This window comes from Drosophila mauritiana, chromosome 2L (assembly GCF_004382145.1).
Source record: "Drosophila mauritiana strain mau12 chromosome 2L, ASM438214v1, whole genome shotgun sequence".
Taxonomy (NCBI): Eukaryota; Metazoa; Arthropoda; class Insecta; order Diptera; family Drosophilidae; genus Drosophila; species Drosophila mauritiana.
This window is the reverse complement of record NC_046667.1, coordinates 20,265,160-20,278,114: the sequence shown is the minus strand read 5'-3', so window position 1 is coordinate 20,278,114 and position 12,955 is coordinate 20,265,160. Positions and strand designations below refer to the sequence as shown.

Here is a 12,955-nt window from a genome sequence, read left to right as displayed (position 1 = left end):
AGTGGCGCCGATAAGCACAATATTTAAAAACCGATAGGCACACGTTATTCCACTTTTCGTCTGCAAAAGCTTTCTCATTTCAAGGAGCTTTGATTTTGGCATCACCTGCAACAAAAGCGGTTTTGAGTTTAGTTAGCCTCTTTCTCACAAACAAGTCGGTTGTCTTTTCGCTGGTGGAGGAGTGTAATTCTTGGCCGCGCTTTTGTTTTTGTTGTTTGCGTGGCGTTGTGTTTATAACAATAACAACAAGTGACTATCACTGGAAGATATGTTGTCTTCAAGTAGCTAAGCATATGGCTGGCTAAAAAACAAAAAAACACAAGGTTAGAACCCTTTCTTGGTCGAAATACGAGACTGTCCTCCGGGGTTACTTCATTTGGGCTGCTATTTTGGCCACCTCCCAGTTCCTTCGAAATGGTTCGGTGGAGCGCGCGGTCGCGGCGCCAAGCTCGTCAGGATAAAGTGGAGCTATTGGCCAGCAACAACAAAGTGAATGGCGAGGACGATACGTCCGATAACGGTACGTGCCAGGGGTGTCCTCAAAAGGAGAATTTTAAGCGAAATTCATATATCCAAAACTATAATTTTATTATTGTTTCTTGTTCCTTTAAGGCTCTGTCAATAAAGTTTTAGTTTAGTTTTAAGCCGATTAAAAAGCTACCAGATTTAAAAACTTAAATATTTGATTTTGAATGCCCTATATATAAATCATAATGATAAATATTCAAAGAGTAAAACTATGGCAAAAGTTATGTTGCATTTCAGTAAACCTGCTTGAAGTAAATATAATGATTTGTACTCAAAGCTAAGAATAATCTGAAAGCTGTTTGAAGATATGCGGTTTTTAAATGTATTTACAATAATACGATAACAAAGAAAGTGATTTTAAATCAAATAAGCAGATGCATGTATAACTGAATATTTCCCTTTAAAATTCCATCACTCGCCTTTCTATGATGAATTGAAAGGGTAGCATTAAGCTGCCAAAACGACTGTCATTTCATCTGTTTCCGATTGCCATTTAACGACTGCGATTAATCTAAAACACTTTCGCTCCGTTTTAGCCGCCTTTCGCAACTCGACTGACCTATCCGACCACGATGAGATCTTCCTCAAGGGACTGCTGCGTAGTAACTCCAACACGCCCCACAAGGAACTGATGGCAAGTAGACCAGAACAAATAAACGTAAAAAGGCGAGAAAAAATATGTCTGTACAATTTCTGACCCACTTATTCGCCTTCGAGCATCTGCTCAATAAGAAAATTGCGCATACGGTTTTCCGCCCATTTTCCATACCCAGCCACACACACACACTTTCCACATTTGTGTTTACTTCATCGATGGCATTGCATGCTGATTTTTCGGTCTAGATAGAATTTTCCGGGCTGCTTGTATGTGCGTGTGTTTGCTTTTCTTATTACATCATTTTCCTTGCCCCCACAAGCGCCAAAAAGCAAAGAAAATCCTTCTGTATTAAAAAAGATTTTCTCGCCTCAGCCATGTACTGCAATTGTTTTTTTTTTCGGCTTCGTTATGGCCCATTAGCACTTGCTGTTATTTTTTGCCTTCCTCTTTTGAGTTTTCGCACTAAACTTGACCTCCATTGCCTCGGCAGATGAGTTGCCTTCATGCAGATGGGAGGCATTTTATTAGATCATCGTGACATAACCACTGAAGTGGAAACTATCTTGACCTGGCACATTTAGCGCCTCCTCTGAGGTTTCTTACGGCAAAAGAACTGCCAGAAAGATTGTAGCCCAATCAAATTGTAAATATTATTTGCGGTTCCTGTGGCAAACACGCAGGCCAACTAGGAAAACAATGAGTGGCAGTTACAACCAATATTAAGACGAATTTATTGTGCTCTGTATTACATATCTATACACTTTGATTAATTTTAAAAAAATAATTGAAATTGGAAACATTTAAATAAAAGTTGCCCTTTTCAAGCACACTTCCACTTTTTGTTGTTCTGTTGGAGAATAATAAACAAGTAGGGAATTAAATAGTATGTTAAAATATACGTAAAACAAAGATTATTAAGACCCAAACTTGCAGTACAGAAAAGCCAAATACAGCAAATATTATGGAAAGCGACATCGCGTGACGACCATAATTAGAATCCAACATTTTCCGAGCTATTTTCCTGGGCAGGCTCATTCGATTGTGGTTTCTGCTGTGGTCGGACGGCGGTTGTTGAGAAAGGCAGTGAAAGTAATTAAGCCACGAGTCACGAGATAAGAAAATATGAAATGTCACTACCAGCTCCCCTGTTTTCCTTTCCCCAACTCGCCTGTCGTCACCGCTCCTTGGAACACTCCCCCACTTTATGCAGATTACATAAAACGCGACCCAAGTCGCCGTGCCAACTCTTTGACATCAACGCCCCAAAGAAGTTGTGTGTATTTGAGTGTGAATAAGAGAACCGGTTTGAAAACATTTTACAACGTAAACACTACGCTTTTTATGCTACCTGCGCTCGAAAACGATGCACAAAAAGCGCTCAACTCGTTGGCCTACTAATGCAGCTGTGGTCGGGAGTACGAAAAAGCTTGCTATAAGATGCTGTTAAGATCACTCAAGTAGTTGGTAACGATTGCGGTAAATGTTAAAGCCAAACTTGCTTATTTAATTTACTCTTTCATTAAACAAAGTATTAAAATAGTAAAGTATACATATTAGTATTTAAATTATAATATTTGGAAACCTAAGATCAGACTATTTAATTTCAGTAAAACATTTAACACAACATTTTATTATATTTTAGATATACCCCAAGTATGTATTTGTACTTCAAAAAGTTTTCTACAGTTTAAAATGGTTTTCATTAACAGAAAGAGAGGGCGCGCCACTGCTGGTTTCGAGTCACTGTTAAGTCCAAGATAACATGTGAATAACAGACTGCGTACAGTTGTAACTTGGCTCACGCGGAGCTTTTTTCACGGCAAGCCAGCGGCAAGCGAGCTGAGCATGAAGCAAAGCTAGCCCTAACTTGCTCACTAGCTCTCGCCGCTTGCTTCCAGAGCTCGTGAGTCAGTTAGTTGCGAACAGTGCTAAGGTTAGGTTCACATTCCGGTTTGAAACGCGCGCTTCGGTGGTTTGGCCCATTCAAATGAGTGAGCATTGGTGCCTGACTGTATAGGTGTTTTTACGGTGGTGTTTGTGAGCGTGGCTTAAACGGGCGGCTTGAAACCGAAAAGCAACAGTTAGTTGGTGCTCTCTCTGCCCTCTCTCTCTATCGAATTCAACAATGTTCATAAACCATTTTCCGTGTGAAAATTAATAAGCCCACTTCAGGTGCTAATTACGAACCGATCAATATTATTGTAAAAACGGAAAAACGAAAAACTGGAGCAGTTATTAGTGTGTTGTGCTAGTGCCTTGGTAACCCCGCTGCATAAAGCTTTTCCGAGCTTGAATTGATGACGTAGTCGCCGAGAACTGTTTTGTAACCTGGCCAACAAGCAGTAACTGTCTTGGCCATGCTTTGGCATTTCCAAAACCCCAAACTCCATACTATGAAACTCAAAAAGAGTGGCTCTCTCCACACGCACACATATGCACGACCAGCGCTCAGCAGCGTTTTGGGAGTGGCTCCAAAAAATAAAAAAATAAAAAACAAAAAACAAATAAAAGTCAACTGAAAATATGAACAACTGTTAATGTTATTGCATACTTAATGCCATTAAGGTCTTATAACTTTATCAAGTTGCTTTGGTTATTTTAGGTTAAATATTTCACAGCCACTGTTAGCCTTCCAATACGAAACAAATTCGCCACTTGATTACGTGCTTTCCAGTGTGTGTGTCTAATTATCAGCTTGCTTAATTAATAAGCACCTGTTGCGGTACACAATATTTTGAGGCAATTTTAAACTGACGTTGTCATGACGAAAACATTTTGCTGAGTGGAGGTGAAAGCCCAGGCCAGAGTATCAATAACAAATGTGGGTGTGTGTGAAAAAGGGTGGGGACTGTCTGTCGCGTGGGGCTTCACAGTTTTTCACACGGAAAAGGGCTTAGCTAGGGAAAATCCGTGGGGCGCTGCGGAAATACGATCTTCGCTGGTTCGATAAATAAACAAACAAATGCAGTCGGGATTACTCATCCACAAATATGTGTATAAATGCGATCAAAAGCTTGTCTTGGAACACCATATATATCCATAAGTATATAATATAACAACTCATTCCAAAGAGTTTTATATGGCTCAAAACTACTATTTATAAAACAATTAAAACTATAAATATGTTATAGCTGGAAGAAATTCCATTCAGGTTTATAGACACAAACCACTGACATGTTTCCCAGAATAGAGTTCTTGTGCAGAGAATGCATTCTTCTCGCTTTCTGCTTATCAATTCTCCAGCGATAGTGACGCTCTTCGGATTTCAGAGAGCGGAGGAGAAAAGCACTCCCACGTTAAATTCGCATAAATATTGCATGAGCTGACTCAGATGACTTTCCCATCGTGGGCGGAAACTGCCAATGGGCCCAGAATAAGTACAATGGACGCAAGAAGCAGGGAACAACAAACGCTGTAGTTGTAGACGGGGACAAATGGAGCCGGAAGATGAAATTATGTGCAATTAAAGCAGAAAACTCACTTTCCATGCGACCCAAATTCAAATGGCAAGCGACCCAATTTTTGACCTAAGACTCCGCACACTGTGTTGTCAGCGTGGAGCAGAGTTCACCCGGGGTTAAATGGCATGACATATATGTAGTGAGCACATGGAGAGCCAGAGAAGTCTGCCCAAAAGCTGGACCAATTAACGCACTCGCTCAATTAAGTCGGAGGCATCTTAACTTGACCTAGGGCAGGCACGCCCAGACGAAGAGCTCTGAATTTAATTAGCCGCACATGACGAACTCATCTCTCCGCTTCTCTGCCATTCCAGCTGAATCCGACCGAGCCGCAGCCAGTGCCACTATTCCTGCCCGCTCATCTGAACAACAAGCCCATCTGCGACGACATCATCCGCAAGTTCTCACCCTCGAGGCGCCTGGAGTCGCGAGAGCTCGCTAAACTTCTCGCCCAGCCGCATTTTCGTGTAAGTAGCCAGGGAAAGTCGTGGCGAAAGCCTCTCTTTTTGGACTTGGATCTGGAAAACTCAGCACCCAGGATATAGTATGGAACACATGGATCTGACCATCCAAAGAAAACTATTTCTTGCATCTGTTGGGGTCTATTATTCATGAAGTGCATACTGAAGTATGTTTCTGAGATGCACCTAAGATACTGTATCTTTTACTCTTTCTGCATCCGGTAGCTACATAATTCATTATCAGTTGCTGAGTTATCTAACATTTAAAACAAACACCAGTCAGCCAATATCAAAAGTTTTTATTGAGACTGTCGTTTCCCTATTGCTGAGTAAGGTCTGGTGAGAAGGCGATGGTGTCTGAAAACGTGCTCTACTCGAAATGTTTATTTTCTTAAGACATAGGCTCATCAAAATCTGATGGACCCTTCCCGTTAAGTGAGGGATCATGCTAGTATTGACATTGTTTTAACAACTTTTTCTTCCTTCAGGCTCTTTTGCGCGCCCATGATGAGATAGGAGCACTCTACGAGCAACGACTTAAAGCTGCCGGGGGATCCACCAGCCAACTAGAGATCGCCAGCCAACGCCAATCGGGAGGCTACCTGTTCACCGAGGACGTCCTCAACACCAAGATGCCAGTGGAGACCATCAAGATGGTGGGTCTGCGCCGAGATCCCAGCAAGCCGCTCGGCCTGACCGTCGAACTGGACGAGTTCAAGCAGCTGGTGGTGGCCAGGATTCTGGCGGGCGGGGTGATCGACAAACAGAGCATGCTGCACGTGGGCGATGTCATCCTGGAGGTGAACGGCACGCCCGTTCGCACTCCCGACGAGCTGCAGGTGGAGGTGTCGCGGGCCAAGGAGAATCTCACCCTCAAGATCGGGCCCAACGTGGACGAGGAGATCAAGAGCGGGCGCTACACTGTGAGTGGGGGTCAGGTAAAACAGAATGGCATCGCGAGTCTCGAGACGGGCAAGAAACTGACGGTAAGTTCGATGTTGGCTTGAAGATTCCCTCCACAGATTGCTGCTTGCTTGCATGAGCCCTGATTAGTTGGAAGTTCCTCCCAATAAGTTTATTGGCCAGTTAAAATTCAAATAATGAATCTTGAACAATGTTCTTGCCCAGAAAGGGTTTTTAGTTTGTTGTGCTTGCCAACTTAAATGTTTAGCCATCCAGTTGTACGCTAATTACTCACTTATGCCCGTTTTTATTTGAAAAGTAATCAGTAATAGTTTAGTAATCAAACCCAACTTACTCAAAATATTGAAGTCACCAGCGCAATAAGTTACTATTAGACAACGAATTCCCTTGAAATTTCTCAAATCGCTTGCAACTAAGTAAGTAAATCTTGGCATAGTAAAGCTACTAAAAGAGTGAAATGCTTAAATAGTAACGAAGTTTGTGTTTTCCTATACCGACAGTGCTACATGCGTGCACTCTTCACATACAATCCTTCCGAAGATTCCTTGCTGCCGTGCAGGGATATTGGATTGCCCTTCAAGTCGGGCGACATTTTGCAGGTGAGTTGGTCAGAAAAACACCCGTCTTGTTATCCAGATCAACGTGCATCATCCGTGCATTGCAGATCATCAACGTAAAGGATCCCAACTGGTGGCAGGCCAAGAACATTACTGCCGAATCTGACAAGATTGGACTCATACCATCCCAGGAGCTGGAGGAGCGGCGCAAAGCCTTTGTGGCCCCCGAGGCGGACTACGTTCACAAGATTGGCATTTGCGGAACAAGGGTGAGTTTTCATAGTGTCCCAATGGGCACCCAGTAAACATTGGGTATCGCAACAGATCTCGAAGCGAAAGCGCAAGACCATGTACCGATCGGTGGCCAACTGCGAGTTCGACAAGGCGGAGCTGCTGCTCTATGAGGAGGTCACGCGGATGCCGCCGTTCCGCAGGAAAACCCTGGTTCTCATCGGCGTTTCCGGGGTGGGAAGACGAACGCTCAAGAATCGGCTGATCAACAGCGATGTGGACAAGTTCGGAGCGGTCATTCCACGTGAGCACAATTTAAGCTCATTTTGGGTATTAATATTCATAAATGTATCATAAATGCAACTTCAGATACCAGTCGCCCCAAGCGCGCCTTGGAGGAGAACGGCAGTAGCTACTGGTTCATGGACCGCGAGGAGATGGAAGAGGCCGTGCGGAACAACGAGTTCCTGGAGTACGGCGAGCACAATGGCAATCTGTACGGCACCCATTTGCAGTCCATCAAGGACGTGATCAACAGTGGGCGCATGTGCATCCTGGATTGTGCCCCGAATGCCCTGAAGATCCTGCACAACAGCCAGGAACTGATGCCTTTTGTCATCTTCGTGGCAGCGCCGGGCATGGAGCAGCTCAAGACCATCTATGCGGATCGCAGGGCCACGGGCTCCAACCGGAATTTATCTGTATGTTTGACGTAGCCCCCTAGACTAGGCACTTCTCTAATCCGAGCACGTATTCCACAGTTTGATCGCCAGAGTTCCATAAGATTCAGCTCCAGACGCGCCCGTACTCTCGAGTCCCTAGCGTCGCTGTATGAGGTAATGTGTCCTGACCTATCCTTAACTGCAATAACGTATAAATTGTGCTCAACTCACTCATCCGCTTGGCGCACCTAGGCCACCCTGGTAGCCCTGTTAGATCTCTGCCTGAATACCCAAACATTGCTTAACACATTCGCTTTCTATGACTCTTCCGCACAGGACGACGACCTGGTCGCCACCGTCGAGGAGAGCAGCTTCGTCCAGCGCAAGTACGAGAAATACTTCGACATGGTCATCGTGAACGAGGACTTCGATGAGACGTTCCGTCAGGTGGTGGAGACGCTGGATCAGATGAGCCACGAGGAGCAGTGGGTGCCTGTCAACTGGATCTACTAGAATCGAGACTCCACCCATAACCCTTTGCAATTTCGCCTTCTTGCATATAGAAGAATATATACTACAAAAATCGAATGCCTATCATCACAATTAAAGGGATAATTCCAGTAATTGGAGCTTAAACTCGCAACACAATGCAAATCTAGCGAATAGCATTTAAAACGCTACCGATTTCAATATTTATTGTTGATTAGATGTTTTGCTTGAGGAATGTATAATGCGTTTTCTTAACTATGTTTATCTCAATTACTGTTATTTTCCTCTTTAAATATAAATCATGTATATATGCAATGTTTGTATAAGTTGAAATGCGCCCTCCGTTTACAATTCAGTTTTCCTTAAGTATAAGCCTAATTTTACGAAACGAATTCGTCCATTTTACCATCTCTTGTTTTATTTTTACAAATAATGAATGATGTCAACGCATATCTCTTCGGTTTATTATTTTAACGAATCTCCTCAGTACAACAACCTTCTGCCAATATTTTCGTGTAGTTTTAGATTTGTTTGAATAAAATGTGTAAGTTTAACGAATTAGTTAAATGTATTGATGTGAAGTAAAACAAACGAAATACGAATAAATTTGGCTCAAAGAAATGGTGAATTTTGTGTACCCCTAGCTGGTCGCACCAAAATATATTTTATTTGCTGATCTTAAGAGTGTCTTAGAGTGTAAAGGCCGAATGCCAGGCATTTAGCACCTTCATTTGCAGGGACTTATTGGTAAATTCCCAGAGATTTCTCCACCACAGCGTGGGGCTGACGCATTTGCTCGCTGTACTCGGGCAAGTTCATGAAGTCCTCGAAGCCAATGGAATCACAGCGCCCAGTCAGGACATCGTCCATGAAGTTGCTGCAATATAAAGGAAAGAATTACTATACAAGAAAAGTAGCCATTGCTGGGTTTTTGCGTATAATGGTACTATGGGAATCACAGGTATATACTTGGTATATAAGTATGTAGGTACGTATATAGGTATCGTTATTAGGCAAGTTTCGATTTTCTAGACTGCCAAAGACTGTAGAATGTTCCAGAACTCGCTGGGATTCTTATGTGGAAACAGAAGCTTCCTGGGTGCTCTCGCCCTTGCAGAGATTCCTGAGAATTTCCCAGACCGGGCTAGATGCTCACCTGGACGGAAGGAAGGGCAGACGGCCCACCTGGCGTGCGGCAAAGCGCTCCATGCCCATCTTGAGGGGCACGCCGAGGCCCTCGTGGTTGCGCAGCATCTGCATGTTCAGGTTGTACTGGTGCTCGTTGTAGTTCAGCTCGGAGTCGCGCAGCCGGTGGACGTGGGCCAGTTGGTTCAGGCAGTTGGCCTCGGTGGGCATTCCCACACGGCCGGTGGCGTTCAGCACGGACACCTCGGCGGGCTGCACTTTCAGTGATGGCTGATACTGTATTGCGGGGGGTTTTTACTTCGTTAGCGGCTCTACTAAAGGCACTCATCGCGGTACTTACCATATTCGTAAGCGCTTTTAGGATGAAAATGCGGTGAATTACAATTTTTCTTGAATGACAAACAAATTCCGTGCGAATTAGAGATGGTACTTGAGTCGTTGCCTACTCGATATCAACGATGTGTGACAAGATAATCGAATAGAAAGCCAGTTATCGACAAGAATCGAAAACACTAGCGTAGATACAAGACTGGCAACTCTTGGCATGTGTAGAAATCAGTATGGCAGCTCCAGACAGCGCCAGCATGGATTCGATCCATTTTGACCCACATAAATTTTAGCTAGGTTACAAACCATTGCAGGGTACAAAAATGCGGCATATCCGGCAATTGAATTACGATTGGAAAATATTTACCCCGAAATATTCCAATCCAATTTGATTATTAAAACAAAATCTTTATATTTATATAGTAAAAACGCAGCACTATTTGAAATACACTTTAATTGTAATCGTGTTGATGGGTAAAATTTGGTCTATGTAAATTGGCGTTATTAGCGCACTTAGCACTTCGGTCAAGTGACGAACTTGAGTGTTGTGATTAATTACACCCTCGCTGGCCAGCAACGCACATCCGAAAGATACAAACGTATCGATCTCGGCCGCAGCTCTAATCAATTCGATCAACAAAAGAACTCAATCGCTGGCTGGCTGGCCGGGGTTTTGTTTTTCTTTTCGCCCACACCTTTTAGCGGCTTTTATGATCTTCTGCTCCACAGAGACGCGATTCATTTGCATCGAGTGACAAACGCGAACGAATGCGAAAGCGAGGAGCCCAAATCACACGACAGGGCTTAATTAGTGCATGGTCACTAATAAAGACTCGGCCAGTGGATGTTGTGTTAATCAAACTCCCGCACACAATAGCCCAAACTGTCTCCGGCCATCCGATCCGATCCTATCCAATCTGAACTTGAAAATCCGAATGGAAACATCAACCGGATGGATGGATCTTCACCTTCACTTAAGGCTAAAAGGTAGTGCGTAAATTATGATTTATGACTATTTACTGAGTTAAAAACTGCAAATGAGCGAACTACATACATGTTCTTACATTGTAATTTATAACTTTATTAATTTTAATATTTGTATGGATGAGCATTGTAATGGTTTATAGCATTTATAGCTTTATACTTGCCTTCAAAGTTGAATTAAAGTCGATAATAACATGTATTAGATAATTTAAAAGATCAGTTTTTAATGAATGAATTCTATATTAAGCAACTGACAAAATGATAAGTAAATTTAATCAGCAGACAATTCGAGAATTTACAATAAGAATATCGCAATGGGCATATTTATGGCCTCAAGTTGATAAAATATCGTCAGTACTTATTTCATACGTTTTTATTACTTGGAGATGCGATCATTTCGGATGCAACTTATGTTGATTTAATCGATTAGTCAATAAATAAATTAATTTAGAATAAACACAAATTACTCGCATCGATATTAACTCACTAGCATTGCTACTTTGACTTATTTGTTAATACAATAATTTCAGTTCTCTGTCATTTTTGCCGCTCGAAGAGTTCAAAAGAACTGAATCTCATACCACGATTGATTTATAACGTTTACTTTCTGTTTTACTGCCTTTGACCAATTAATACACAGTAGAGCAGTACGAGGCGAATCTACCAATTCAGCCAGTCCAATATATGGCCATAGGGATGGCCAAGAGCCAACTATGTATGCTCGGATGGAGATGGAGATCTCAGGGCGAGAAGATCGAAATGTAAAAGTCAAATAAAAATATAACGTCGAGAATTAACATTTTTTCACAGCAATAAATGCATAAAAGTCGAAGATGTGTATTCAAAAAAGAGAAGAGTCGTGGGTTCAACTAGGGGACTCTTCAGCTGAGGGAATTCCTTCTAAAACAGCTTGATTGGGCTGATATTTATATTTCTTAATACACACTCTGAGAAATAACTGTGTAAAAATAGAGATCACACCAGAAAAGATTTAATTAATAAATTTAAGGCGCATTACACAGTTTTTAATCAAATTGAAGCACAAAATAACATGGGTTTTCTGCAGCTTTTTAAGAGTTATTCCAAAACATCCAATGGCACGATTTCCCTCAGTGCACAAGTACACCCATTTCTGTATGACGTATATGGTATAAAATTTACAATCTTCTGCAGGCCGTCTCCGCTGGATGCTGCCCTCCGTCCGCCATTGTCGTCGCTAATAGAGACATACAACCTCCACTGGGAATTGATCTTGGATCGAATCGAAAGAGCAGGAGGCTTCGTTAACAGCACCAAAAGTTCGAATGTTTCGTTACTTTTCCCGGCTGCCATAAACTTTTATGGCTGCAAGACGCAGCGGAAGACGAGGACAATGGGTCTTGGACCTGGGATCGGGATTCGGGGATCAGGGAACAGGGAGCAGCTGTAAGCAGATGGTCGTCGAGATGATTGGGCATTATGCCGGACCAGGCCCGGGGCTATCCGGTATCTTTCTTTTTTTATAACCATAGGGGTCGCTGCCGCTTGGACGAGCCACCTCCTCTGGGTGCCAATTAAGATACGAGGAACTGGGCTGGAGCTGGGGCAGTAGACTCGACCTGGACCCTATTAGCAGCCATATTGCCAGGCACTGAACGAAATGTTGAGTTGAGGACATGGAAGGATTTTAATGAATATATCACATATTAGGTAACATATGATATGAAATTCTAATTCTCGGAAATAAGAAGATTACTTAAGAAATACGCTTTCCAAATAAGAGTAAAGAAAATAGGTTGGATCCCAATATACTTCCTAAAATATGGAATATAACTGTTTAAAGTTTTTCATACATTATTTAGTTTTCTGTGCTCTCTTTTTTCTGTGCATGGGCACAATAAACGAATATTCCGTTCGTGAGTGATCTGAGTAAGATCGCTCCGCACTTTTATGGCTCCCATTCGCTAGGATCCTCCTCCCCCTCCGCCATTGGCTTCTCGTGAATCGAGATGCTCTGGGCCATAAATCAAGCGGCTGAGTTTCGGCGATGCATTTTATCCATTTTTGAAAATGCCTGGACATAAGGACATGCTGTAATCCCAAATCGAAATGGCGGACGCAAGACATAAGCTGTGAATTCGGCGTAATTTTGGCAGCGGGTTGTGTAATGCAGTAGCCAGGAAAAATAGAGGGTGTACGAAAACAAAAGGCGTCGGCAAAAGTCAAAAACCATTTCGATACGCCAGGATGACCAAAGGCCAGCGACCAGAATGGAACGGGTTGGGCCGCCGAGTTCCACCAAATCGGGGATATATATATATATGCACGCAATGCATATCTCTGCCGATCTGCCGACATGTGCATGTGGCGTAACAGAAACAGAAACAGAAACAAATGCAAACACACACTGCAGTCGTCCGCTCCCAATTTGGTATGTATTTTTTAGCGTGTAGGTGTGAAAACGGAGTCCACTTCCTTTATCGGGAGAATGTGTTTTGGGTTTTTTGCTTTATTTCTGGTGGTGGTTGCTGCTGCCTCCCCGGGAGGGGGTATTTTGCATCTTGGCTGACACACAAGTCCAAATATTTTCAGTGCGAAATGAAATCGA

The 12,955-nt window shown here is 42.9% G+C and overlaps 2 protein-coding genes across 2 annotated transcripts; one reads left to right on the top strand and one right to left on the bottom strand.

Annotated features, from left to right (window-relative positions):
• Nucleotides 1-144: 144 nt before the first annotated feature.
• LOC117143101 (MAGUK p55 subfamily member 6) lies at nt 145-8,532 on the top strand. Its single transcript, XM_033307585.1, has 10 exons — nt 145-520; nt 1,065-1,162; nt 4,902-5,054; nt 5,537-6,034; nt 6,473-6,571; nt 6,637-6,798; nt 6,854-7,064; nt 7,130-7,461; nt 7,522-7,596; nt 7,759-8,532. The coding sequence occupies exons 1-10, from the start codon at nt 415-417 to the stop codon at nt 7,933-7,935; spliced, it is 1,911 nt and encodes a 636-aa protein (XP_033163476.1). The 5' UTR covers nt 145-414; the 3' UTR covers nt 7,936-8,532.
• LOC117143255 (proteasome maturation protein) lies at nt 8,518-9,509 on the bottom strand. The gene is made up of 3 exons (XM_033307825.1): nt 9,398-9,509; nt 9,068-9,333; nt 8,518-8,788 (listed from the first exon to the last, which is right to left on the bottom strand). Exons 1-3 carry the CDS (start codon nt 9,398-9,400, stop codon nt 8,653-8,655), a joined length of 405 nt encoding a protein of 134 aa, XP_033163716.1. The 5' UTR covers nt 9,401-9,509; the 3' UTR covers nt 8,518-8,652.
• Between the last annotated feature and the right edge of the window lie 3,446 nt (nt 9,510-12,955).